This window comes from Rhipicephalus sanguineus, chromosome 5 (genome assembly GCF_013339695.2).
Source record: "Rhipicephalus sanguineus isolate Rsan-2018 chromosome 5, BIME_Rsan_1.4, whole genome shotgun sequence".
NCBI classification, from domain to species: domain Eukaryota; kingdom Metazoa; phylum Arthropoda; class Arachnida; order Ixodida; family Ixodidae; genus Rhipicephalus; species Rhipicephalus sanguineus.
The window spans coordinates 89869958-89897838 of NC_051180.1; the positions used below are offsets into that span (position 1 = coordinate 89869958).

At 47.0% G+C, this 27881-nt stretch overlaps 1 protein-coding gene across 1 annotated transcript in view; it reads left to right on the top strand.

Moving 5' to 3' along the window:
• Positions 1-27881, top strand: part of LOC119394828 (uncharacterized) — a 148407-nt gene that overhangs the window by 61122 nt on the left and 59404 nt on the right. The window contains 9 exon segments of the mRNA XM_049415997.1: positions 1607-1675; positions 4935-4986; positions 5382-5449; positions 7795-7875; positions 9627-9700; positions 11858-11998; positions 19803-19932; positions 22043-22131; positions 27720-27829. Coding sequence (XP_049271954.1) covers positions 1607-1675; positions 4935-4986; positions 5382-5449; positions 7795-7875; positions 9627-9700; positions 11858-11998; positions 19803-19932; positions 22043-22131; positions 27720-27829 — 814 coding nt within the window.

The following is a 27881-nucleotide window of genomic DNA, read 5'->3' on the forward strand; positions in this document are numbered from 1 at the left end:
CGTCCATTATCTGGAGCCTCTTGCTAATGTAACTGTACAAAATGAACGGAGCGTTGTCGCAACTCTTTTATTATATATCCCATTTCCTAGAGTGTGAAAATAGTCTTCGAGCTATCGTTAGAAGCTTCCCACTCAAAGCAGAGGCCGTGACGTCAGAAACTGCGGGGTGTCCACGGTTATTGCCCTGCCAGTTTACGTCCAAAAGGCCGAAGGTAGCGGAGGGGGAGGGAAGGGGGGGGTGTATTGCAGCACTGCGGTATCTTGCGATGTCAGGCCTTCCGGAGGAGGCGTAAGGGAGAAAGACGACGCCCAGGCTTATAGAAGAGCATCCGCGGTATGCGAGCGCGTGTGTGTGCCATCCCAACGTCCGCGCATTTCGCGGCGTGGGAGGAAATGGTCGTGGATGCACGCGGAGGTTTATTAACGAGAAACGCCGGATCTCCAGCCCTGCCGCGGTGCCGCGTTATATTGGACCTCGGGCTCGCGGAGGTCGAGGTGCGCGCCCCCCGAGCGCTATGAATGGCGCAGCTATCGCGGCGAAATTAAATCTCCACCGTATGTTCGAAGGGGCGACGTCCGGAGACGGCGGGTGTGCATGCGTGCGTGTGGAGGATGCGCGTCATTTGCTTTTACGGAGAATAACACACGTGAATGACTCTGTCGAGGCTCGAGGGCGTATATAACACTGTCGTACCGATCGTCTCGGTCTCCTGCATGTCTCTTTGTATGTGCTTCAGTGCCGCGAATACATTCTAGTAGGCACAGTGCAATGGCTTCCATTTATCACGCCGGTGTCGCCGACATCGGCCGCCAGTGGTATCTATAAGGTGAGACGTCATTAAAAAGCTACACGCACGCGCATTTCACGATTCCTCGTTCATAGCACGCAGCGCGTGCACTTTTGGACGCTTTCAGGTTAGGGACGCTTTCGCATCGAGGCGTGGGAGTCACTCCTCTCTTCAACTGACTACCGTATTCGGGCAGAAGCAATTAACTGGGCGCGAAACGTTCATGGCAAGCTACAGGACACCGCCCTTCGAACCACCGGCAAGCTGACTTCAACGACATCCTTGTGCCGTCAATAAAGTTCTTTCTCTCTCTCTCTCTCTTCGTGATCAAAAAATGCGAAATGTCATGTCGAATGTCTGTCACGCTCCTCCGATTTTGCTTTTTTCCGCTCACTGGGCTGGCTTTCCAGGCGCTTCGGTCGCACGCAGAAAGCTCTACCGCAAAATGCCTATGTTATTGCTGTATACTTATAATTGCCACGTCATTATAAATCACTCTGAGTTGAAAGGGACGGGAGTGAAATATACTCACAGACACTATTTGCTTTCCAGAACGCAATGAATCAACTTTCGGTGGAGCCACTGGCGACTTATGGTAATGCTTAAGTCATGTGTGCAAATGGGGTACTTTGGGCCGCCATGTAACCACGGGTTGAATACGGAGTTGCAGCGACTGAGTAACGGATTTAAGTTTTCCGAGTCACAGCTTGCTACAGGAACATATTTTGAGGCTAGCTCGTTTGCTGTGCGAACGAGGTGGCAGTAATCATTTCCATGAGAAGGTTTCAGAGACTCACACTCCGAATTTTTTGTTTCAGTACCTGGAGCGGCGCTTTTGCTCGGGAGCTGTGAGGACGTTAGGGTCACTATCCTTTATAACAAATACGGTGAGTATGTAACGGATGCTTTCGTATGTATTGCCTCGAAATACGCAAAAAACAATGTCTTCATGCTTTATCCGCCGCATTTTACAGCCGGTATCGACATGGTGCTTAGCACAGTTTTCGTTAGCCTGCTGCCTGTACGTACGCGGATGGGGGGGGGGGGGGGGGGGAGGGAGAGCCTTCAGGATGTTCTGACCCTCCTCTTGAACTTCCTTTGAAGCTTGCATGCTCAGTGGCAGCTTACGGCTTTTGGCAAACTCACGTCGCCTGTGTTCCCAGCGGGTACATCGTCGCCAGAACTTTCGCTTTGACGTGAATAAATTTATTATTGTTGTTATTAAATATTACTATCGATAGTAAGCATCCATGCATTGTAGTCATGTTCACCAGTAAATATATGTCAGACAGACGGGGCCTCTTCCTGAAAAAAAAAAATAAAAATAACAGAATCCACGCCTGTGCTTGTATATACATGGTAAGATGAGCAAAGCGTGCAAGGAAATCTGACTAGTCAGACGGCGAGAATGTTTTTCCGATAACATCCGGCGTCTGTGCAACATCACGTCCGGGATTGCAACGTAACAGCGTATAGTACTGCACGGGCTGAACGGTTTTATCGCACTGCGTCGTGCGGTTGATTTTTACATATAACCAACGTTCATCCGCAAGTGGCATCGACCTTCCATACACCGATACTCAGCTGACTGCGCCATGATTCCCTGCGAACAAGTGAAGTATACTTGGTCGCGCTGTATGTATTAAGGGGCTCGTGTCGCAGTTTGTGGGTGCATGCCGCATGCCAGACGCTGACGTTGACAGCTTGCAGTATATGTCGTTTCATATACAAAGCGCGCAGCACTGTGAAAGCTCTATGGAGTGTTCTTGTAGTAGCTGCGTTTCCATTAAGATATGGTTAATGTTTTTACCATGCAGCAAGTGCCGTATATATTCGTGTAAGGACCTCACCCTCAGCTTGACAGCTCAAGATATTAAAAAAAAAACAAAAAAACATGGCTGATCCCTCGTCATAGCAATCGGTATAACACGAAAGTGAAACGTGTCTTCACAGAAGTAGTGCTTATTGCGTTGCGATTATGAGAGCGTGTACAATGTCTATTGGTGTTTGGCAGCTACATCACCGTTTGACGTGGTTGCACCCACGTTTACGCATAGTGGCACATCTCCATCGCGACGACTAACGCCCATGATCGTGATTTAACCGTTGTAGTAGCTGAAATTGTCAACATATACCTGGACACAGCGTATCGGGAATACTACGCAAAGATGACATGAACAAGCACGTAATAAATACTGATACTCGATATGCACTTCAAAGCGTCGTCACTTAAGAGAAACGGAACGGTGTGCGCTCCCGAGTACTAGGGTAGCCTACGCCTGTCCTCATGCACACACTACCACACTGCGCTTCAGCAACACGGGAGGCAGAGGTTAGTAGCATTAGCCGCGAACACGCGCACGCGTTCCACGTCCGCTTGCCTTTGCCTCGCTCCACCAAGGCAGGGCATTCGCCCGTCGACATCGCTGCCTTTCTGCAGCGCTTATTGCAGCAGTTTTATCAGTCGTTGCTATCGCACTGAAAGCAGTCGGTGGCGCAGAAACACCGTTGGTGCATCTGGAAGTCGCACTACTCCGACAACGAGTCGTCGCGCGCTAACACAAAGCGAAATGTAAAGAACGTCGCTGCGTCTAGGACGACTCCCCGATGCTAGCGCGGCCAGTGTTTTTCGCTGATATCGAGGCGCTTTAACCATGGGCTCCGAGAGTGCACGCAATCTCGGAGGCCACGCTTTAACTGCGTCGTCGCCGAATCGTTCTCTATCAGCGCTAGTAAGTGTCGTGCCGCATAACTTCGCTTGACCGCTCACAGACGGCGGCACCGCCCCGCCCCACCTGGCCCTGCCAACAGCGAGAGAAAATGTGCGAGAGATATAAGGCGCGTTTCTGTAGTACCGCGCATCTGCCTCGGTAGCTTAGTCGTGAGGTCATATATGGGTTCGATTCCCGGTGGCGGAACTTTTTCTCATAGTTTTTTTCTTTCTCATCCGTTAACATCTATTTTATCAGCGTCATATCCGTGACGGAAATAGGTCACTGAAGTCTTGGTGGAGAACGGCAGAAAACACTTCCGTGTTAAAAAAATTATTTGTTTTCATCGCTGCTGCTCCTTTGTTCCTACGTCGTTAGAGCGTGGCGTGCGGTGTCGGTAGTGATTGTGAACATTTGAAGGCGAAAGCCTTTAATGTCTCATACTTTCGTCCGTCCGTCCGTGCCCTGGCACGGTGCCAGCTATGGGCCTCTCCCTCTTACACTCTCTCAGCAATCACGTGATGGCACAGCGGCACATAGCAACAGTTGCGCGTTGCTCCTTCCAACGCGCGTTGCGCAACTTTAGCGCAACGCGGCGTCGTCGTCCAGCGGCGGCGTCCGTCGGCGGAGTCGAATGGCCACAGGCTTTTGGCGAGCACACTTTGGAATTTACAAAGTGTCCTTCAATTTTTTTTTATGCAACAAATATTTCGAACGCCATGTATCGCCCCGAAAATGACGTGGTCTACGAGTTTGCTCTCGAAGCGAGTGTAAACAACAGTGGCAGTGAGAGCGAGAAAGTGTATAGACAAGCGCGTGGCGTGTATAAATGCAGCAATATTAAAAGGATAGCATTCGCTTTCGTGGTGCTGGTCGTGCACGGAGGATTACACGGCTGATTTCATTCTCGTAGTCCGGAAAAACTTACAGCGGGAGGTGCAGCTTCCGTGTAAGAACAGCACCTCCTCAAGATCGCAAAGAAAGAAGTGTGACTCGTACAGTACTCGCGGATTGAAACGCGACATCGTTGTTTCTTTTTTCTTTAGTAAAAGGAATGCTATGAGCAATTACTCGTGATAACCGCGTCATGTCGCTGCACATCTGGCCGCTAAGGGTAATGTTGGCCCTGACGTAAGTGTTCCACTCAACATTACGCCGATATAACACGAACTGTACACGCTGAAAATGCAATTACGTGCATTACTTAGCCCTAAATTTTCCCGTTTTAATGATTGAGTACTGTACACGAGTCTATACGGTACATATGGCTCTAAGCGCGAAATGGGACGAAGGGGGACGGGTGCGGCGCTGTGGACGGCAAGGATGGCGGACGAGAAAAGAAGTTCGTCCATCGCTTCCGTTTGTGCTTGAAAATACTTGAGCTGCAGCACTTTCAGTAATTAAATAATTGTTTGTTTTCTTGTTCTTCTTGCAGTTATTATACATGGGAGTCGTTCTATACGGGCCATCAGTCGCGTTAGAATCAGGTGAGTGACTGCTTGTGTTAACAAGCTGTCTGTATAGCAACGTGTCATTATATGTTGCAAAGCCAGGCGCATAGCTTTTGTAGCGCGAATGTTGCGTCAACAAGCTCAGCTTCTCTTTTTCTTTTTTTTTTAATGCTCCAAGGTGGCTGCATGGGCTGGTTGGTAATAGAGTTACTGTATAGGCTCCTATACTGTACTAAGCCTCTATACAGAAACTCTAGTTGGCAACACTTCTTTCAGAGAAGTAAAGCCTTTCTAGCGCGCAAAAACTAGAAAGAAATGATGGAGACAGGACAGAGCGCTAAAAATGTTTTACTTGTCTGAAAGATACATTTTTTAATCATTATCAAGCGTGCGAAACTCAAAACTCTGTCATGCTTTTCTTCTCTTTTAAGTGACTGGCCTTCCTGTCTGGGCATCTATTCTATTCATCGGATTGATATGCACTTTTTATACTGTGCTGGTAAGTTGGCGTGTCGTATTTTCTTTTCAAAAAAGAAAGAAAGTGTTAACTGAAAAATTTACCTTATTTATCGTTTTCTTTGCGTTAATTAACACTAAGAGCGAACGAAACACTGAGAGAACATTGCTCACAACGCTGACGGCGTGGTGAGACAGACCTACGTACTTTTCTGCTTGCTACCGACGTTAATACAAAAGTTTATAAAATTAGAAGGTGCTCTGCCACGCACCTGGTAGAAGAATAACCGTTAGATACAAATAAATCGCTTTATTCGAAATATCGCTTTGCGCGATTTTTTTCGCGGTCCAGGCTGCAGTTTATGCGTTCCGGACCGGTTAGATCAGAAATTGAAAGGCCACTGAACTCCGCTTAATGCGTGGCGAGAAATCCGCATGTGGCTATAGTTTGCGCACGCGCGAGCGACGACCCTTCGCTTTTCGTTGCATTGACCTGGGAATGCGGAGGCCGCTACGAGGTATTTCAAGCCGCTTGCCGACTCGTGCTGTTTGGAATCATTCCAACACTCGCGTGGTGCTTTGTAGGCTCGCAATCCGGAATTTCAATTACTGTAAGTAATTGCCGAGTACTGTGTTCGGGAGTGCACGTGAAAAAAGACATTGATTGAAATGGATCGTTAAAAGATGTACGGCCCCTCCGAGATCTTGTAACGATGCCTTCCGTTCGTTTCTATGGCACCGTCGTCATATTCCGTTTACTATTTGTTCACTTCATCGATAATTTTGAAAAGGTCTTGGATTGAGCCACTTGGTATGATTTCATTACTGGAAACAGCGCGAATAATAATTAAAAAAAAAGACACAGGAAGATCAGACAGGACCAAGCAGACCCAGACAGACACGCCACATATTGATAACGCTGGCGGAGCGTCGTATCTGAGCACTAACGAAGCGCGAAAAAAGAATACAAAAAAGTATAGTAAAAACAGCGTCGCTTCAATGTCGAGGCCCAATCAGACGGCCGTGAGCGGTAGATAAAAGTTGAATGAAATTGGAGCGGAAACGCATCTCGCGAAATGGCGGCCAAGGGCTTTATTTCTGTAATATCCGTTTCATTCGTAATATTTTCTTCTTTTTTGTCCTTTCGGAGTTTCCCTCGGACGGGGTATTGATACCGCAACTAGCGGTTTGGAGCGGCGCATCGCTTCGCCGCGTGAAAAAACAAAAACAAAAAAGAGAAAAAGAAATGGAGCGCTACAAAATACTGGCCAAGTGACCTTATTTTATAACGATCCAAGTAATTGGTTAATTGATAATATATTTATTCATGGCTGCCTGGAGGTGCCGCCACGCCCCCATTATCGTCGGTATCGCCGGTATTGGTCACTTGGTGTGACGGATGATAAGCGCGTAAAAATATACCGAGGGTCTCTTACGCTGTCGACTCGAAGGCTCTGATGCTCTGTTTCTTTTTGTTTGCTCCGTGTGCCTTAGTGGCGATGCATTGAAGCCTGAAACGTGACGTCACAATCCGGCGAGCCGTTTTGGCTCGTCGTGCCTCATTTTGTGCTCCTCTGGCGTTGCATACCTCTTCGGCCTGCCACACGAATCACTAGGTCAGAGGTCTCAAACACGCGGCCCGCGGCTTCACACGGAATAAAGTTTTGTGACTTCGCTAAATAGTGCTCGCATTATTTTTTCGCCTATTGCAATTAATAGCGCTTTGTTCAGGTAAGCTACTGAGACGAAGCTGGTGTCAAGATTTTTTTTTTTTTTTTTTGTGAGGCACCTCATGCGGCCACTATGAGTTGAAACATCTCCGTGGAACGAAAACTCTATTTCAGAATTGGCGTCCAGATTTGAGCCATTGTGGAAATGAGTATCAAGATGTTTTTTTTTTCAAATGGCAACGTTAGGTGACATTTTGTTCAAACAACCCCTCCCCCCCCCCCGCCCCGCGCGCTCCTACCATCTTGACTGTCCCGGCCCATGTGGGACTAAATTTCGTGACTGCGGCCCGCTAGCTGCGAGGTGGGCTTGAGACCCCTGCACTAGGCTATGGCTCAGCGTCTTCCATCGGGCGCCCCTTTCCGCGTTACTCCTTAGCCGCTAGAAAGCCAAGTCGCGCGAACGTGAACAACGCTCGCGCGCCTCGAGCCACGCTTCTGAGGCCACGTGATATTTTTTGAGCCGTTAGGTGTCATCGCCGTGGTTTTAGTTCAAGGTCAGGTTCGCATGAATCATGCAATGCTTTCGCCTTTATAATACGCGCATTCATGCAAAATACGCGCTTCGCGCTAATTTTGAACCTTTCCTCGCCCAGATGTACATTGCGTGCTAAACTGACCTCGTTTTTTTTTGTTGTTTTTTTTTGTTTTTGTTTTTCAGGGTGGCATGAAGGCGGTCGTGTGGACGGACGCCTTTCAGATGACCGTCATGGTTCTGGGACTGGCCTTTGTCGTGGTTCTGGTACATCTCGAATTCGATTATTTCTAGGGGTGTGCGAATAGTGAAATTTCGCCTCGAATAGCATTCGAATCGAATAGTGCCGAATAGTGGCCAAAAGTATCGAATATCGAATCGAATATGGAATAGTATATTTACATGAAATGTGTACCGCCAGTTACAGCAAGACAAAGGGAAAATCAGAGACGCTACAGCGTGCCGACAGTTTTATTACGCACTTGTTCGAGAGTGGCTTTTGTTTCAGTTTTTATGGGCGCGCAAGCATGTTGATAGAAGAGCCGTCATTCCAGTCAGCAGCGCCAGTCCAAACCTCCTAACGACTAACAGAGGGGGTTCGGTCGCTAGTTTTTCCCCACGGTCGCGCAGTACGGGTCATCTGACAACGGTAATGTTGTGCTTCATCGCCATGGGTGCTCCGGGCCCAAAAATCTTCGGGCGCCCGTTCACAGCAGCGTTTTAACTGCGTGCCGAAACGATGGAAATTTCTGAACGAGTGTTTCGATGCGGCAGTGGCGCCTGCCCAGCGTGAACAAATTTTTACATGCAAAGCCAATGACCGACGGTTTCGCAGGCAAAAGTCAAGACGTTTTACGGCGCTTGCGCCATACGCTACCGAAATACGTAAGAAGTCCGTGCCTTCGTTTCAGGAACGAAGTTGTGAAGGGCTTGACAGTTTTCTCATGTGTTTTTCTACGTGCGAAATGACGTAATCTCCTTTAAGATCAGCATGCGTTCGCTTTTGAACCAGGATGTCAGTGAAAGTTTTAACGAAAGGTCTACTGTAACGACGCTAGCGTTTGTTTTTACCACCCCACCCTAACCAAGTTGCACCAGTAGCCTTTGTCGCGTTTTAGATATTCGTCTTGTCGAATTATTCGAAACATCGAATACTAGCTATTCGAAAGTAGAATCGAATTATTCGATTAGGTACTGTTCGATTCGAATTCGAAACTCGAATATTCGTACACCCCTACTTATTTCCATTTGTTGCCACGCTGCTAATGGTTGCCCTCGACTTACACATTGACTACCTGTAATTCGGGTCAAGATGTTTGTTTTGCGTGGTTATTCGTTGTTTACCAATACTCGTGCATAAATTTGTGTAGAGTCCTTTTGTACAAGTTTCTAAGTCGCTTCGTGCTTGACTTTACACCCATTGCCTGATGTATCTGTATATGATGTGGCCGACCTAATGTAAAGCTTTTGTCACTTCAAACTTCAACAAAGACTCTCGTCAGTTCTCGCGTGGTTCGGAAGGCCAAGCGTGCCGTGGCTATGCAAAGGCCTGCTGCAGTGATCCCTCGATGTATATTTTTGCTCGTGCTTTTCTTGCTTATGTAGTGACTTCGAAAATCTTGACGTAAACCGCGTTATCTCCCCGAACTTTAAAAAAATTAGCGCGAAATATTACGTTACCTGTTTGTTTCTTTTTGTTTATTCCGTGTGCCTTGCGACAGCATGCGCGACACACGAAGCGCTTAACCGCATTAATTCTTGGGGTTTAACGTCCCAGAACCACGATGTGCTCGTGGTTGCTCGTTGACTTATTCCGCATTGCTCGCTCACTTGTTCGAACTCGTTTTAGTAGGTCTTCGAAATAGGTTAGGAAGTTCTGTAGCCTTTCTTTTCTTTTTTTTTCGAGATATATATAAAGTGGATCGTGGCGGGAAAGTGTATATTGCTGAAGCTTCACTATATGGGGTCTTTGCTAATTATCTTTTTTAAACACGCTTTGCGTGTGCGTTCTGTCGCAGGGCGTTATCAAGGTTGGAAGCATTGAGAAGGTGTGGACGACAGCTGAGGAAGGCGGCCGCATACAATTTCTAAAGTAAGTTCACGAATTTCATTTATTGTGCTACTACATATTTAGCATACTTGAATTGCGTTTATATATAGGTGCATCGTTGCATATAGTGCTTAAGGCTTAAACGTTTCGTTGTGTAAGCTGTTGCATCGTCTACACTGCGTCACGTTCATGGCTCCACGTCGATTGTTGTTGATAGAAACACGGTAAGATGCGTGCTGCGAAGAGCGCTGCAAGCCTGTCGTTGAGAGCAGCGACATTATTAGCTCCTGTAGGCATCTGCACCATAATGGCAGTGGGAGCGATAAGCCCTTGCATGCAGCTTACAAGTATTTGTTTCTTTAAAAGCATTAGTCTTCTTTAAAAAAATGCTACCACTACGAGCATGACGGCACCTGACGACGAGACTTCCAGTCGTTTGTTGCATTCTCTTGTTTGTAGTGGGAAAGAGCGCCTTGTTGTTTTAAGTGGAAATAAGTTAACCCTCCGAGGGTTTAACCCCCGCTGAGGCTCAATGGCTATGGCATAGACCTGCTGAGCACGATGTGGCGGGTTCGATTCCTAGCGCGGCGGTTAATGGGGATGAAATACAGGATCGACCGTACTCTGTTCTTTTGGTGCACGTAAAAGGCATCAGGTGGTCATAGTTAATCCGAACTTCTATGCTGCATTGTTCATGACAGCTTCTAAACGCTATGCAGCTCCAAAACGTAAACCCCTACAGTATAAACCAATTTTCAACTCTCCGAAGCCTTCCGTCGGACAGAGTTGCCCGTACCTTGCTCGACGCAGACTGAGCGTGGCAACGCTTGTTCTTCCAGTGGCTGCGTTTCTTTTGACAGAGGACTGTACCTTCGCCTCGCAAGACAGCTGCCAGATATGCGCGTCGAGAGGTGATGCTCATTTTTAGATTGAGCAGCATGGTAGTAAGTGACATTTAATTAAGAAAAAAAATCACAGTTTCGCCGCAAGGGCGAAGCAATGAATGCGATAGCAAGAAATCAATGCTATACGAAGTGAGGCTCGCCAATGGATACTCTCACTTTGAACAGCGTTCCTGTTGCAAAGGCGGCCGAAGCAGCGAAGGAAGCTAGCGTGCTTCAAGTGTCGAGCTGTGGCACTTGATAGTTCGCGCTCATCTTCTGTTTGTTCGTTTAGCGGCGTCCCTTCAGTTCGAGTGACTTTCGTACGCTCCGTAACATGAGCGCGGACATCACGGTGAAAGCTTGAAACATTCCTCTTCCCCTCACCACGAGAAAACCGCGCGAGCAGACAGCGGAAGGGCAAGGTTCTCCCTGCGCAAATATAAGAAGAAGCGAGCGAGCGAGCTCGCCGACGACTTTTAAATGCACCCGTCGCGCTCCTAGCGCCATCTCGCTGGTAATGAAGAAACGCTTATTATCGTCTGCCGTCTCTGAGTCCGTCCAGCTGTAAAGGGTGTGTATATAACGCTCGCCGTTAGCTACGTGGAGGATCTGTGTTTCGCGGCGTAGTGGATAGCGCCACTCGCTGCGGAGCAAGAGGTCCCTGGTTCGATTCCGCGCTTCGGAAGCATTTTTCTGAATTAGTTTTCTTTGGGGCTTTTATATATATATATATATACATACATATACATATACGGTGCATGACGGCGACGGCAAAATCCAGCCGAGACTGTCCATATAATTGCTATCGCAATAATACTTGGTTACGACTGTCGTGGCATTATAGAATACAGACCGCCGACAACGCCAGCGGCCATCTTCAAAGTGGTGATATTCAATATTTCAACATACGTTCTTTTGCAAGACGTTTTATTTGCTGTCATTCGTTACTTGTGCGTCGGTGGACGTCGACCACTCAGCAGCTGTAGATACTGTACATAGAAAAATGTACTGGGTGGACCATATTTAGGGGAATCACCTTATTAATATTCAAGCCGATATAACAACAGCATTTCTTCTGCCTTAAGCCTTACATAAAAGGGATGGTGTAAGAATGGGGCACTATTGGCATTTGAGTCCTAATTAGACATTTCCCCTCCGTGTGTCCTTGCACTCTGTGCACCTTAGACTGTCCTTAGTACAAGCGTTGCACCTTAGGGGCCTCCTTGAGGAAGATGCCAAAGATATGATCTTGTTTAGTTTGCTTACGTGTACAGTATGTAGTCCTCTTGATGTTTGCAATACTTCGTTGTTCTAGTACGCAGTTGGACACCCAGTCGTCGGTGTCGCTGTGGAACGTGCTGCTGGGGACCACGTTCATCTGGCTCGCCTCGTACGGCACCAGTCAGACGCAGGTGCAGCGCTTCTGCAGCGTATCCACCCTCAGGCAAGCCAAGACGTGAGTGCGGCCCACATGTTACGTACAGTCCACGTGCCAGTAAAGAGAACACTCACTCACTTATGCCACCATCGATTAAAGCTGAGCAGTGGCACGAAAGACAGTTAATTGTCTTTTTTTATTGCATAAATGGCCGCCTTATGTTATACATGACCCAACCTTCTATCCCGCAGTAACACTAGGTGAGTGTATCAGTTACGTCGACCTAATGACAACTAAAGCATTGGTTCGGGCTAGTTGGTAATACATAATTATTAGCTTTATAGCGCAGAACTTATACAGCAGACAAAGATCGCTACACGTACAAGCGCTGACTTCCAACTGTCCATGTACAACTGTGTATCTTTGTCCGTTGTGTAAGTTCTGCGCTATGAAGCTAATAATAATCAGTAGTTCTTTTCTTGAAAGTGTGCCATACTTTCCTAAACGGTGCAAGCTTCCTCGAATGATGATGACGAAGGTAATGATTATGAGGTGCGGTCTCTGTTCGGGTGGTGATGGACCTAAAGGACACGTTAGAAAACGCTAGTGAGATATTTCCTGGGTCGCCTGAATTTCGCAGCCTACAGACTGTACAGCGGCCACAGACGTCATACGAACGATATGTTGAGCAATTAGCGAACTTTCGTTCAGTGCCATCTGCTCATGTCGATCAACATGGCAGCAGCAGCGGTGCGATTAGGTATAGAAGATCCGGTTTTGCCGGCACCACCTGTGCAATCGACAAGCGCGCACGCATCCGCGTGAAAGACCGATGATCTCATTAAGCAACAGTTTCGCACACGTGCCAAGGCCGATTCGCCGAACGTTTATTACACTTTCGGTCCGTGAATTTCCCCGTTGGATGCCTAGCATTCGTCGCCGCCCTTGTCATTTGCGGTGTTGTTGGCTTGGAGAGATTTGTGACCATGGCCGCGGGCTGCAACGCTGGCTGACACTTAGGCCATGTACTGTATATGTATATAGTATATATGTAGTGAGCAGGCAACAAAGAAAAATAAACCTACACACTGAAAATTAAAGTTGAGACGAATCAAAGTAACCAGGGTCGTGGTTGTATTATATACACCTCAGCCTCACAATACGCGCCATCACTGTGATCTCACTACTCTCTAAGCAAAAAAAAAACAAAAGAAAAGTTATTTGACTCTATTTTTAGAGTCCTGACTTGCCACGTATATGACTCTCTTTAAAGTATCACGTTAACTCTCTTGTGGGTCACACGACTCTCCGAAGACAGTACAATGATCTCCAAAGAGAGTTGAGTGTCTCTTTAAAGAGAGTCATATACGTGGCAAGTCAGGACTCGCCCCCCCCCCCAAAAAAAAAAGAGGCAAATGACTCTTGTTTTTTTTAATGTACGGCTGTGGCGTTGTGCAGCCGAGCGCGAGGTTGCAACTTCGATTATTATTATTATTATTATTATTAATATTATTATTATTATTATTATTATTATTATTATTATTATTATTATTATTATTATTATTATTATTATTATTATTATTATTATTATTATTATTATTATTATTATTATTATTATTATATTTGTAGTAGTAGTAGTGGCAGTTGTAGCTGTACCCATCTGCGCCCCTGAAGTCGAAGAATATAGCTGACAGTGTTGAATTTGATAATGAATATTGATGACACATATCTCAGTACACAAGCTCTCATAGGAGAATCACACACGATAAGGTTGTCTTCGAATATACGATTGTCCCATCGCTTCAATGATAAATATACCGCGACAGTTATAAGAACAAAAGGTTAATTTAAAAGTTGTTAATTATTTGCACTTCATGTCGCAATAACTGCGGCCGCGTCTCGCCATCTGTGCGGGCAGATTTTAGCTAGTATATATAGCGTTTTTATTACAATTGCTGTCAGTTTAACGTTGAAGGGCTTTTCTCTCCGCTTAAACTCAGACGCATTCGCAACCTGTGCGCGCTCTCGACGTCATTGCAGACGCGTACAGTTTCTTGTCGGAGCGTGCGGGCCAATGATAGCCTCTTTCCGTACTTCGTCACGCTATGCTGCGCGTAATTTATTTCATTGTGGTGTTACGGTGATGTAGCAGCGGCTGGAGGCGGTATCTTCCTGTTTTAAATTAAAAAAAAAGAAGGAAGGCTTGTTCAGATAACGTAGGGCAACAAAACCATGAGAAAAGGACATACCCTTTGTCCGACGAATTGCACCTCGAATTGCACAACGCAGCAGTCGACTCTGCTATCTTTTCAATGCTATCCTTTTGTCCCGCGTATTCAAATTCGCGTTTCAAAGCGAAGTGCGTACTTTTCTTGCAGGCTCATTCCACAAGCCTCGGCTTACTTCTTTCGACACAGTCGCGTCTTCCGTGCGCGTTTCGTGTTCCTTTTTAATGGTTACCTGCGTATAGTGATTCAACTTAGAGGCCGGAAACACGTACGCGCTAGAAATAGAAGCTCTTATCTTAATTAAGCGAGCAAAAGGGATGTCCTTGTTTGATCTCCGTGCGCATTGCATGCAATACACCAAGTTGTTTCACGGTGTGCCTGGCACGGCAACAATGGTTGCCCTTGCAGAAAGCAAGAGGTGACCCGCACGTGTGCAATTTCAAGGACTCTGGCATGGACGCTTCCTCTTAAATCCTGTGTAAACTGCCGCGTCACGCGAAGGACGGGGAATTGCAACACGTGGTTTCCAAAGGAGGCGACGCCGATTGTTTTCTTATAAAACTGTCCTTTTATGGATGGGAAAGAGTACAGTCATTCGGCGAAGCCATGCAACCGGACACGCATGCCGCGGTTTATATAGGACCGGCGTTTGCGGATGCTTTCTATCTGGCGTAATGCGGAAGACCGATAAAATGCATTAAACGCTATGCGGAAAATGTTCCGCTAATCGCAAAAACGAAGCTCTAAGGAAAGAAATGACGTATACCATTCTCATCCAATAACACCACGTGCGTGTCGTTTGGAAGTTTAGTTAAGAAATCACTAGTAATAATTTTATTTTGTTTTTTTTTAAGACATCTAGGAGGGTCATTAAAAGTAGTTAGTAAACACCTTAATTACTTCTCTAATTGTCAAAGTATAAACTAAGGAGTTGTATAGAGGAAAGTAAGGACGTCAAAATGACGTGTTTTCAGCAGCGCTAATGGTTGTTATTTTTCGTTTCCGTCGAAAAACTTAAGCCCGCACAATACAACTTGCAATTAGGCACAACCGTTCGTACGGGATAGTAGCAGCGTCGAGTAGTCTCAGTGGGAAGGCAAGGCTAATTGTCTATGTAGTTGACGCCTTGTACAGCTGCGACACAGTTAGCAGTTGGCAGTGCAGTTAGCAGTTCTAAATGCTGACGCTGACCGTTCTTTGCATTACCTGTATTTCGAAGCGCTAAGGACGTAAAGGAAAGCAATGGGACCGTGCTAACCATTCGTTTTCTCTATAGCTTGCAAGTACGGTAGCGTTCCCACGTGTTTCCCTGAGGATATAACATCCGTGTCTACGACTTTATGTGGAATACTATTAACCTGTCAAATATGTAGTTTTTTTTTTTCCTGCGGCGTGCCCGTTTCGTTAGTGTTTGCTTTTTCCTCCGTTTCTCCAGATTTATAATATTAGCGAAAGCTTCGCAGGGACGTGGAAACTCTGAAGGATTAATAGCGACAGTTGCTATCACCGTGTTTGCTATTGACGAATACATTCAGCGGCCTCGCCTGTTTATCTGTATACCACTGTTATATTCTTCCCGCTTGGTGTGTTTCAAAACAGAAAGTTTGGAAGGGGTTCGCGCTATCTCGATTTATGCCTCTCGAGAGGAGATAACGCCGCTTCCTAGGCATTCATTAGAATGCAGCACGCGAACGGAACATTAGTGTGATTAACTGCAGAAAACGAATGCGGAGTCGTACGTGGCATGCACCGCATTATCTACTGGTCGAGGCGCCTTCTGGCGCAGCGCGCGCGGTTACCCTTTGAGCGAGGTGTCGATTATCGACGGTGTCGCAATTCGCGATTTTGTCGCGCGTCGCGCGCTCTGGGAACATTCCTCACTATATACAAGCGGGCAAGGGGCCAGAAGAATGAAAATTTGGGCAAGTTGGAATTGATTATACGTGCTGAAATATGGCAACGCGAAAACACGAGGACACAAGAAGAAGGAACACACACCACAACGCCATTCTCGCATCTGCTGCGAGACGGTCCTGTGGTGTGTTGCTTATTGCGTCCTCGTACTTTCACGCTGCCTATTTGAATATGTATAAGGGGGCCAGATATCTTCTTATCCGTTCTCCTATATCTCGCTGCCTACGAGCACAGCACGCTTGCGTTGCTGGCGACGATGGTGCGTATATTTTATTTATGATATAGCGTAGCCAAAAGCGAGTGAGGCAGATTGGTAGAAAGTTTGAGAGTTCGGCCTTAGCTATAGATTACTCTAGCAAGCTACTTCATTGGCCTAGCTAGAGAGTTGGGGGAGGGGGGAGATGTGCTCACCCCCTCCTTAATAAATTTATGCCGAAGCCCCTGAGCTACTCTGCGCTGGGAGACGGGGAAGGTCAAGAAAATGAGCGATTAACGACGACGATTAGATAAGTTGTGCGCATTTACAAGTTGACCACGATGTGGCAACTCTTCCAGTGGTTTGGGGTAAAGCTATAGGCGCCCTTGTATAACTACAGCTGCGCTGTTGGCGTCAGGCCAAGTATAGTTAACCCGACGTACTACTAGTACATATCCGCATACGCCTTGGCTGTAAGGGATAACATAAATGTTACCGCTTAAACGTGTACGAATAGGCGTAAACACGAGCGCGCAGCGTTACCTAATGCGACATCCTCGTGCAGGCTCTGAAATACCAGTTCCGCACAAGGACTTTTATTAATATTTTAATGTATTGGCCTTTTATCAGTAAAGTCAAGGCACGTCTGGTGCGGAGGATGAGGATGTGCGCGGGATGATCATTTTTGCTACAGCGCAGTGGGAACGACGAACAAGGTAAGGTACACGAACAAAGGCACACAACGGCACACAGCGCAGACACCAACTAGACCCTGTTAACTTTACTCCTAAACAAAACTGGAGGACGCTTGAGCGAAGGACGCTTGAGCTTCGCCTTCAACAGTAGAACGCGATATCTTTATCGGGCCCCGTGCGCATCGCCTTCGGCCGTGTCGCAAGAAAAGGAACGTTTGTGCGCGTAACATTGGCCGTTTCAGATTATCCTATAGAATGCCTACTGCAAGTACAGTTGTGAAGTACCCACTACGCCATAATTCTTCTTTTTGCTAATTAGCAAAGTACCCACTACGCGTCTGTAAGGTGCCACGCGCACCCGCGCAGTTGCACACTTTGTAATGGGTGGGCAGCTTTATACCGCCCACTCGTTGCGCAATTCACACGTATTGACGCCTGGTACAATCCTTCGATTCTGCTACGCAGTATTGCATGTGTTAAGGAGACGCCTGTCAGTATACGTGACATTCATATAGCGTTTGTTTACGCGGCAGTTCCAAGCACAGGCGTATAGCTCCGTGATAGACCACCTGCTTGCTACGCAGGAGGCCTGGGTTCGATTCTCACTCGGAGCAAAGATTGTTTTATTATTTATTTATTTGCATCTATCTCGTAATTCTCGTAATTTTCGCTCACGGACAGCACTGATTTTTCGCTCACTACGAACGACGCCGACACTGGAATTTCTGCGAAACGAGCCCTTTAACGCTATCACGTTAACATGTGCGTATGCAACCGTTCCATATAGTATGTATGTGAGTCAGAGTGGCATCGTGTCGCGTGCTGCTGTTATCTACACGTGTCGGCGCGCATGCAGCAAGTGGCTCGCGTGGAAAGCCACTGAACTTCTGCGCTTTGATAGTTAACGACAGCGGCATGCGGTTACAAAACGTAACGCGCTTTCTGTTGCTTGGAAAGCAGGCAGTGTGGCTTCCTCTGCGTCGCGTCCACATAACATGGAAATCGATAGACGAAGGGCCTTCGGGCGCGTTATTGCTGTGCGCGCTACATGTATGTACAAGACAGGCGCAGCAGCTGTGTCATGCGACGCGCGGTGATATGCTGTTTACAGATACGGGTTTCCCTGCATCTGTGTACGCATACGCGTGACTGTTATTGCAGCGTGTGCGCCGTAAGCGCATTGCGTTCAATGTCAACGTGTACCGTGCGAGCTCGAACTCGCGGTATCGAAGGTCGCGTGATCGAATACCGGCCGCGGCGGCCGCATTTCGATGGAGGCGAAATCCTAGAGAATTGGATTGGATTGGCATAAACTTTTATTTGGTCCTCCAAAACACAGATCACTGTGTCGCGGGCCGCTCCCACGTGGGGACCGAGAGGCCGAGCCCTTCAGCCGCCTCGCGGGCTTGGTGGACAGCCCAGAGTTGTTCTGCATATAGGACGGGCTGCGGGTTGCCGCCTCCCATCTGGCAGAGGTGATGTTAGGTAAATGAGCGAATTTGGTACACTGCCAGAGCATATGGTCTAGGGTAACTATTTATTTCCCCACAATATGGGCAGAGATTACTTGGGTATAGTTCAGGGTAAATAATGTTTAACATTTTCAAGGTGGGGTACGTCTTGGTTTGCAATAGCCTTAATGTAAGTGCTTGGGGCCTAGTGAGATTTTTGTGAGGTGGAGGGAAAATCCTCCGGGATAGATAAAAATGCTTAGTGAGCTCGTTATATGTTGTGGGAATTTCCCAGTTATCCCCTTCACCATTAGAACGCATGCCTGGGGAGGCGCATGTTAAAGAACCCCATGTTAAAGAACCCTAGGTGGTCGAAATTCGCGGAGCACTCCACTACGGCGCCCCTCATAATCATATCGTGGTTTTGGGACGTAGAACCGATAGAGACCCCAACAATCGTCGTCATCATCATCATCACCATTATTATTATTATTATTATTATTATTATTATTATTATTATTATTATTATTATTATTATTATTATTATTATTATTATTATTATTATTATTATTAGGAACTCGAAACATCTGTTTTCGTTCTTACAAAATCTACCTCGGAGAAAAGCCGTGGTGCTGCTATTGTTCGGTTAGTTTGTAAATTACCCCCAACGTCCGTGTATTTGCGTACTAATTATTTGCGCTTCATGTGTTCACGTAGTGCATTTTATCACCAAGCCTTCGTACAGCTGTATAATTGCAGAAGGACAGTCATTTTGCGAAAGTGCTTGTCATTGGCGATTATTGCATCAATAACGCAATAATAGCGTATTGAAGATGGCCAATTTTTACGATGCAGCATATCCATTTGACGCCGACCGGACGGAGTTTGGGCAAACTTGAGTACTTTCACAATCATTGAGGAGTTATTTGACTGTAGTCCTTATTCGGATGTACTGCACTTAACTGCATTGTGAAAGAAGATGAGACGTGCAGTCATGGTCACAAGAGAGGCGAGCCAGACGACGAAAGCGAAAGTGTGGTCTGGGTTTCCATCATATTATATTTGAATATATAGGTTATATTCATTATACGAGTCGGCGAATTATGCTGACTGCACAATTATTACAAGCTGTCAAAAAGGACAGAAAAGGATATACGAATGAAATGAAGCCGCGTTTGCGTTTCATCGGTGTGTCGAGTCCTTCGTTTCATGTCCTTCGTTGTCCTTCGATGTCCTCCGTTGCATGTCCACGCATGTCCTTCGTTCACGCTTTATGTTTGTACGCCCCCCCCCCTTTTTTTTTCTCACCCCGTTCTTGCACTCGGTTTTTGTTTGCATATTCCTTTGTGACCGTTTAACTGACGCAATTTATGTCTATTTACTATTTTGTTGTTTCAGAGCTCTGTACATAAATATTCCCGGCGTGATGATGAACATCAGCCTGGGTTGCGTCGCCGGCCTCGTGATCTATGCAAACTATCCAAACTGTGATCCCCTCAAGTCCGGCAAGATATCCAAACAGGACCAGGTGCGTGTGTGCGATGTGCATCTCGTATTGTCATTCACCCAACGGTAAGACTTCACGCTGCCGATGAAGTGAAGTGGCCGTACAGGGCATCATGAAACGATATCGCGCAAATCACAACACGGTCGCGAAAGAAGATTTGCGCAATACTATTTAGAGATGGGCGAATGGCAAATTTGAGGCTCGAAGAGAATTCGAAGCGAGTAGGGATTCGGTCGAATAATTTCGAATAGAACAATTCGAATTATGTATATCTCATATTATGAAGAAAAGTGAGCAGTTTTGTCATTACCCAACTGACTTGCGCGGTATTTTTAAGAATTGGACCTAGGCATGTGCGAATGTCACTTTTCTGGTTCACGTTTTCGGTTTTTTTTTTTTTTTTTTTTTTGCACGAGGTTAGGGTAATACGTATACACCTTACCCTGAATTGTGGCCTTGTGGCAGCGCGGATTTCTCCCGGATAGGTGGTTTCACGGTATAGCATCCCTATGCCGCAGTGAAACATTTTTTGCAGGGGCGTCACATGCGGTCAAAGCTACGTGTATTCGTTCATTTCGAATAACTTAAATTCGTGTTGAAGCGAATTCGAATACTGTAATATTCGTTGGAATATTTAAAGCGCTCGAATGTTCGCCCATGCCTATTAATATTCCACGATCCATAACCAATTCGCCCAAATTGCCACCGCGTAGAGGGCACTCTCAGCATATTGGTTCGTTGCAGGGAACTATGTGTACATTGGCTCGCAACGTGTTATAGCTTATGGCGGCTTTACATGCCAAAACCGAGGTATTGTCACGAGGCACACTGCAGTGGGGGGTGGGGGGTGGGGAGTGCTACGTATTACTTCTGACCGCCTAAGATTCCTTAACATGTGTATAGATCTAAGTGCACGGGCGCCTCCTCTACTTCCAAAATCGAAAGGCGGCCACCTTCGCCGGAAGTCGAACCCGTGCCCTCTTGGCAGTGCAGCACCTTACCTGCTGGGCGTGTTCAAGGGCGGGTTCAAGTTCCACGGCTTCGCTGTAACCCTAAGTAGCGTTACAGCGCGGGTGTGATTGTTCATAGTGATGGCTTCCATGGAGGTGGCGTCGTGGCACTATGCCTTCAGCTTTCGTCAAACTCCTTCCTGGAGCCAGTGAAATGTAACGTCGGAAAAATAATCACTGGCTGAAGCAGCCTCGTACGATAGTTGTCTATTGGAATGAGGTATACTTACGGCGTTTCTTATTGTGTGTTATTTTGTAATACCTTTCAAAACGAAAATTTGCGACTCTGGCTGTCCCTTCAACTGACCTTTGAACTGAAGACGCCGCCGCAGACCAGTCTTCGAAATGGCATCGAGAACTAGCCGAAGAACTCCTGTCTTGCACGTTCTCCATGAAATGCTGACACTAGCACATTCACTGCATCTAAGGTCGACAATCGAGATCCAAACACACAACGTTTTCCTTTCATAACGGCCGTTTTAACGATATCGTATGGTGCGATTGGGGGGTCTGTGCTCTTGCGTACATCACAGTTCTAGCGTAAGTACATTATTATGAATGCGGCCCTCGATTCTTGGGCGTAAATGACTCCCCCACTGCCACTCTCTCTATACGCTATTGGACCAGTGTTTTTCGAAGAATTGGGGATCACACGAACACGCGATACAACAGTTAAATCACTGTAGAAGCCCGCAAACCACCGGGAAAAACGTCTATCCTGTCCACAGTGCGTAGACGTCAACAGTCGCTTTGCTGGCGCCATCATGCGCCGCAGCGTTTGTTTATGGAGTACAATGTGCTTTTACTGTAGCGACCAACCATGTAGTGTACTTACCGCCGTGTGTAAAGATTCGGCAGCAACGACATAATCGTTAGCGTGCGTGCCTCTCCCCTCTCTATGTTTTTCTACAAGAACACGTCATACCGACTTTTTTTTTAGTTTTTAGTACGCTAAGTGTCACAAGGTATCGCCGCCAATGTTTTTACTCTTGTCCACTCTTCGGTGAGATTGTATTCCGTGAAGAGTGTACACTTCACGGGATACTACAATATATTATGTTCATTTTAAGGAGTTCCCTATGTCTAACGCGCACTTCCGGTCGTCCCGGTTTTCCTTTCAGCTCATCCCGTTCTTCGTTATGAAAACGCTCAGTGTACTGCCAGGCCTTCCCGGCCTCTTCGTGGCTTGCGTATTCAGCGGAGCGCTAAGGTAAGTCGTCATCGACGCCACCTGCACGGCATCGAACCCCGTAATGAGCGAAGCTGGAGATTTATTTTATCGGTGACTTGTTGTTTTGTTCATCGGTTTACGACGTAATCAGAGAACCTTTTCTCCCAAGCAGTGCTGACAGCTGGCGTTTGTGGCACGTGTTCTTTATTGGCCCACTAAATGAAGCACCAAGGATGGTCGAGATCCGTCAAGACATACTGCCACGCGCGCCGTGTCTTGGAGGTTGCGTGTACAGTCGTGTTTAATCTCATGCGGGTGCTGAGGCTAATGGCCGAGTCGAATAGGACTGGCTGGGTCGCTCCCGCGCGACATCTGCGAGGTCGAGTTATAAAAGTTTTATAAACGCGATGTCTACGTTTTTAGCACATGAAACGCGCGGTGGCGATAGTTTCCAGATTCAGTGGCCTTTATTGCTTCCACGTGCTCTTTAAGCCCTCTAAAATAACTAGCATTTGACCAGCCAACATTTACCATTCGTTGCCGTAGTCTACGACGTCGCACGCATACCTGCCAACTCTTCCGATTTGCTAGGGAGACTCCCGAATATCGAATAATCCTCCTGACTTTATCAGCACGACCTTGAATCTTCCAAAAAACAGCCCTAACCTCATGGCGAAAAGGAAATAATGTGAGAAAGTGCTTCTAAAATTTTCTAGCCTTGGTCTATCGCGTGCGGGACGCTTAAGTCACTTTCGCCGCAGTAGGGTACTGCCATGCGGAAAAGCGCAGTGAGATTGAAAAGGGGCTTTACGAATATCCCGAACCTTGAGGCCCCCAGGTTAGAAGGTGTACACACAATACCTTTTCGGGAATTTGAGGGCGGGGGTCCGACCAATGTCAGTTTCATGTCGCTTTATGGCGCACGATCGTGCCTACTGAATTTTTCATCACCCTATTTTGTTGACGCCGCCAGGGAAAAGAAGTTTATCTTTATTTCGTCGCCCTGCTGCAATGCTTCGCTGCCTTAGAAACAGCGAACTGCCATCTGCCTTTTACCATTTGTCTTCCAAGGTATTGACGCTGTACTGCTAAATGACTTTCATTTCTTCGGTTCCTCGCCGGTATTCTGTGCAATTATTGCACGTAAATAATTATAAATACTGGCGTGTAGCTTGATTGGGGAGCCTAAAAAAATAAAAGTAGGCGGGGCGTTTGAGGGGTCGTCGAAATGCGGCCGCTGCAACTAACTAATGGCTACTTGTCGTAGGGTTACTTACAAGGCTGCAACTTCCGAGCAACCTCTCCCCCCCCCCCCCCCCCCCCCTTGTACGCACAAGCGAACTTCGAGGCAGGCAACGTTGCTAAACTTGCGTTGCTAAATGTTCCACTGCTTTGCCGACCTGCTCTGCAGAGCAGCCGACTTTCAACATCCTAAAATTGATTATATTTTTCATCACTCTGCAAGTACACAACACAGGGGTGGAAGCGCTGCGCCATTTGCGCCACGCTGCGCCAATCCGCTTCTGCTGCGTCATCCTGCTCCAAAACGCATTATTGCGCTGAAACTGCTCCCAAGCGGCCTTTGGTGCACGGCCTCCGCGATGGGCTCCAGTGCGCTTCCGGAACCGATCACCGAGGCTACGTTTGGTGCCTTTATGTGCCGCTGTCATACGTGTCATGGCACGCCTATGCGAGCTTATATCATCACATCACTTGGCGTGCTCTCGTGACGTTGTCGAAGGCGCAAAAAAGTCACAGTTTCGCCGCAAGGGCGAAGCGATGAATGCGATAGCAAGAAACTAATGCTATACGAAGTGAGGCTCGCCAATGGATACTCTCAGTTTGAACAGCGCTCCTGTTGCAAAGGCGGCCGAAGCAGCGAAGGAAACTAGCATGCTTCAAGTGTCGAGCTGTGACACTTTATAGTTCGCGCTCATCTTCTGTTTGTTCGTTTAGCGGCGTCCCTTGAGCTCGAGTGACTTTCGTACGCTCCGTAACATGAGCGCGGACATCACGGTGAAAGCGTGAAACATCCCTCTTCCCCTCAGCACGAGAAAACCGCGCGAGCAGACAGCGGAAGGGCAAGGCTCTCCCTGCGCAAACATAAGAAGCGAACGAGCTCGCCGACGCGCTCCTCGCGCCATCTCGCTGGTAATGAAGAAACGCTTACAAGCGCCTGCCGTCTCCGAGTCCGTCCAGCGCTAGAGTGTGTATATAACGCTCGCCGTTAGCTACGTGGAGGATCTGCGCTTCGTGGCGTAGTGGCTAGCGCTACTCGCTGCGGAGCAAGAGGTCACTCCCTGGTTCGATTCCGCGCTTCGAAAGCATTTTTCTGAATTATTTTTCTTTGCGGCTTTTAGATATATATATATATATATATATATATATATATATATATATATATTTCACCGCCGTCATGTCACCGCCGTCATGCACCGTATATGTATAAGTATATATATATATATATATATATATATATATATATATATATATATATATATATATATATATATATACTTATACATATACGGTGCATGACGGCGGTGACGGCGACGGCGACGGCAAAATTCAGCCGAGACTGTCCATATAATTGCTATCGCAATAAAAAGCTAGCGAGCCTGTACAGGAGCTAGCTACAAGAAAGTGAGTTGTGCGGCCATATTTCGATTGTGACGCCGGCGGCAATGGAGTTTTCTGGTGCGCTGCGCGCACGAAGCGGTTGCGGTTATCGTGGCCTGAGATTGCGAATATGAACAAAAGTAACTGCGTTGACGCTTCATAATTGTCGAAAAGGTTCTATTTACTGCGAATACTTAATTTGATGTAAAGCCATGAGGATAGTGCGAGCAGCCGCCGCGGACGTTAAACGCGCGACCATTATTTAGACACTTTGCATTAAGGAAACCGCTGTATAGCTGAGTGTGTAATGTGGATTTTGTGTCATAAGTCTTCATGAGAAAGAAAAAAAAATGTTTTATCTGTTTGCGGTCAGTGAAGCCACTACCAACCGCGAAACCACTCACAGGGCCTCGGTTCGTGCAAGTCGGTTGGACCATTTCCGAAACTCATTTTTTTTTAGTGAAAGCGTGCCTCTCCATGTGCAAAATTTGTTGCATTGCACACAAGCCCTTAGACGTTATAAATGCAGCATGTAAACGCGCTCGTGCAGGGACGAGCTTAGTATCGCTAGTGCGATCGGTCGCGTTCGATTTTGGCTCGTCAGAACCTGCGCTCGGCTCGTGGTCGAGTACGCTGTAGCTCGTACCATCCGCAGCACTACATGACATGCCGCTCGCCGCCGTTGCTGCGTGTGGTTTGGCTCGTGAGGTGGCGAGTGAAGAAATATACAAAAAAAGAACAAGATAGACACTTGGAACGTTAATTACTGAAAAGACAAATGTCACGTAGTACGAAAACAGAACCACGGGATACAAATTGCGATTGCGACATCTAGTATCATCGCATCTCAAGTACCGTATTTGCGTGCATATAAGAGAGAGAGTGATTCGTGAAAGAAATGAAAAGGGGCGCTATTTTCTGCCTCCCGTCGTGGGGGCACGGCTCAGCGCCCCAATAATTGACAAATCTTGGAAGGGAACTTGAAGGGAGAAGGTCGAACCGCATGGCGCAATTTTTGGCGCGATTTACGCGCGTTTGGAGGGACGCGCGTGTTTTTTGACGAACGCCTTCGCGAAATCGCGCTGTTGCGTCCTGAATGGCTTGATTTCATGCACGACTGACGCGTGGTCGGAGGGTCGCGCGCGTCCTTTTGACGAACGCCATCTCAAAATCGCGCCGCCGCGTCTTCCTCCTCGAAGTAGAAAAGAAAACGCCTCGCGCGGCACATCGCCCGCTCGTCCGACAAACGGAGTTTAGGGTGCAGACACGTGCTTCTTTGGTTTCTCCCAATGCCTCCAGACGGCGCTGACCTCCGCGCATTTCGAAGGAACTTTTTGAAACCCCCGTAGGCTTTTGACGAAAATGTCATCATCATCATCAGCCTGTCTACGCCCACTGCAAGGCAAAGACCTCTCCCATGTTCCGCCAATCAACCCGGTACTGTGCTTTCTGCTGCCACGTTATACCTGCAAACTTCTTAATCTCATCTACCCACCTAATTTTCTGTCTCCCCCTCTCGCGTTTGCCATCTCTTGGAATCCAGTCAGTTACCCTTAATGACCATCGGTTATCCTGCCGACGTGCTACGTGCCCGGCCCATATCCATTTCTTCTTCTTGATTTCAACTATGATGTCCTTAACCCCCGTTTGTTCCCTGACCCACTCTGCTCTCTTCCTGTCTCTTAATGTTACACCTATCATTTTCCTTTCCATCGCTCGCTGCGTCGTCCTCAATTCCCTCTTTGTAAGTCTCCAGGTTTCTGCTCCGTAGGTAAGTACCGGTAAGATGCAGCTGTTATATACCTTCCTCTTGAGGGATAGTGGTAGATTACCATTCATGATTTGATAATGCTTGCCGAATGAGCCCCAACCCATCCTTATTCTTCTAGTTATTTCACTCTCATGGTTCGGCTCCGCGGTTACTACCTGTCCTAAGTAGACGGCAGGGAGACACGATCTCTCCAATGTTATTCACCACGTGTTTACAGGAGGTTTTCAGGGCCCTAGATTGGGAAGAGTTAGGGATAAGAGTTAATGGAGAGTATCTCAGTAACCTACGATTCGCTGATGACATTGCATTGATGAGTAACGCGGGGGACGAATTACAGCTCATGATTACTGAACTGGATACAGAGTAGGTCTGAGAATTAATATGCATAAAACTAAAGTAATGTGGAACAATCTTGGCAGAGAACAGCGCTTTGCGATAGGTGGCAAGACACTGGAAGTTGTAAAGGACGAAAATGTAGCAACCCGGCAAACGTGGTGCGAAAACACCGCTGATGAAAAACGTTCATTATCTTTAATGTTTTTCATTTGTCAGTCTAGTCAAGTGTAGCTATTCAGAACATCGCTTATCTCATTTTCCTGAGTCATTGCTCTATCACAGCTGTGATGTTTTGATAACACGTACGCGCATGTGTGTGCGCGCATATATATATATATATATATATATATATATATATATATATATATATATATACTTGTGTTAAGTGTGGTTGGTTCATCAGTATTAAATGTTTTCTAAAATCGTTGGAATTTCTTGTGTTTACCAGAAAAAAAAAAGAACAATGATATTTGATCATAGAATTCTGCTCCAAAACTAACTTGCATTGCTCCAAAACACACATTTTGGTGCTCCAAAGCTGCTCCAAAACAGCATTATTCCTGCTCCCTGAGCTGCTCCAAAACACTCAAGCCCGCTTCCACCCCTGACAACAGCATCACGCATGAGTGGCGACCCACTTTGTCTCGGCTTGCGTATCTGATCGTGTTCGAGCTCTTATAACAAGCTGGCCTTACTCGAAACTATCGCTTTCCAGTTTCGCTGAAGACAGGGTGCACCTTTTATCTTTGTCAGCAGTTGAATTCAAATAAAGTACCGTTTCACACTGCACAGGACGGACGTATCGTGTGGCTGCTGCGTCGCATTCGCGCTGTCTTTTCTAAAACTCTTGCACGCGTCTTCCTGTACTTTGCTGGAATAAACGTTCGTTCATTCGTTTCAGTACGCTGTCATCGGGCTTCAATTCGCTGGCGGCGGTCACGTGGGAAGACTTCATAAAGAAGTGGTGGCGCACCAGTGAGAAGAAAGCGGCCTACGTCACCAAGGCCGTCGGTAAGTACGGCGCACCTCCACCAGGGGGCACCCTGTATTCTTCGTCACCTGA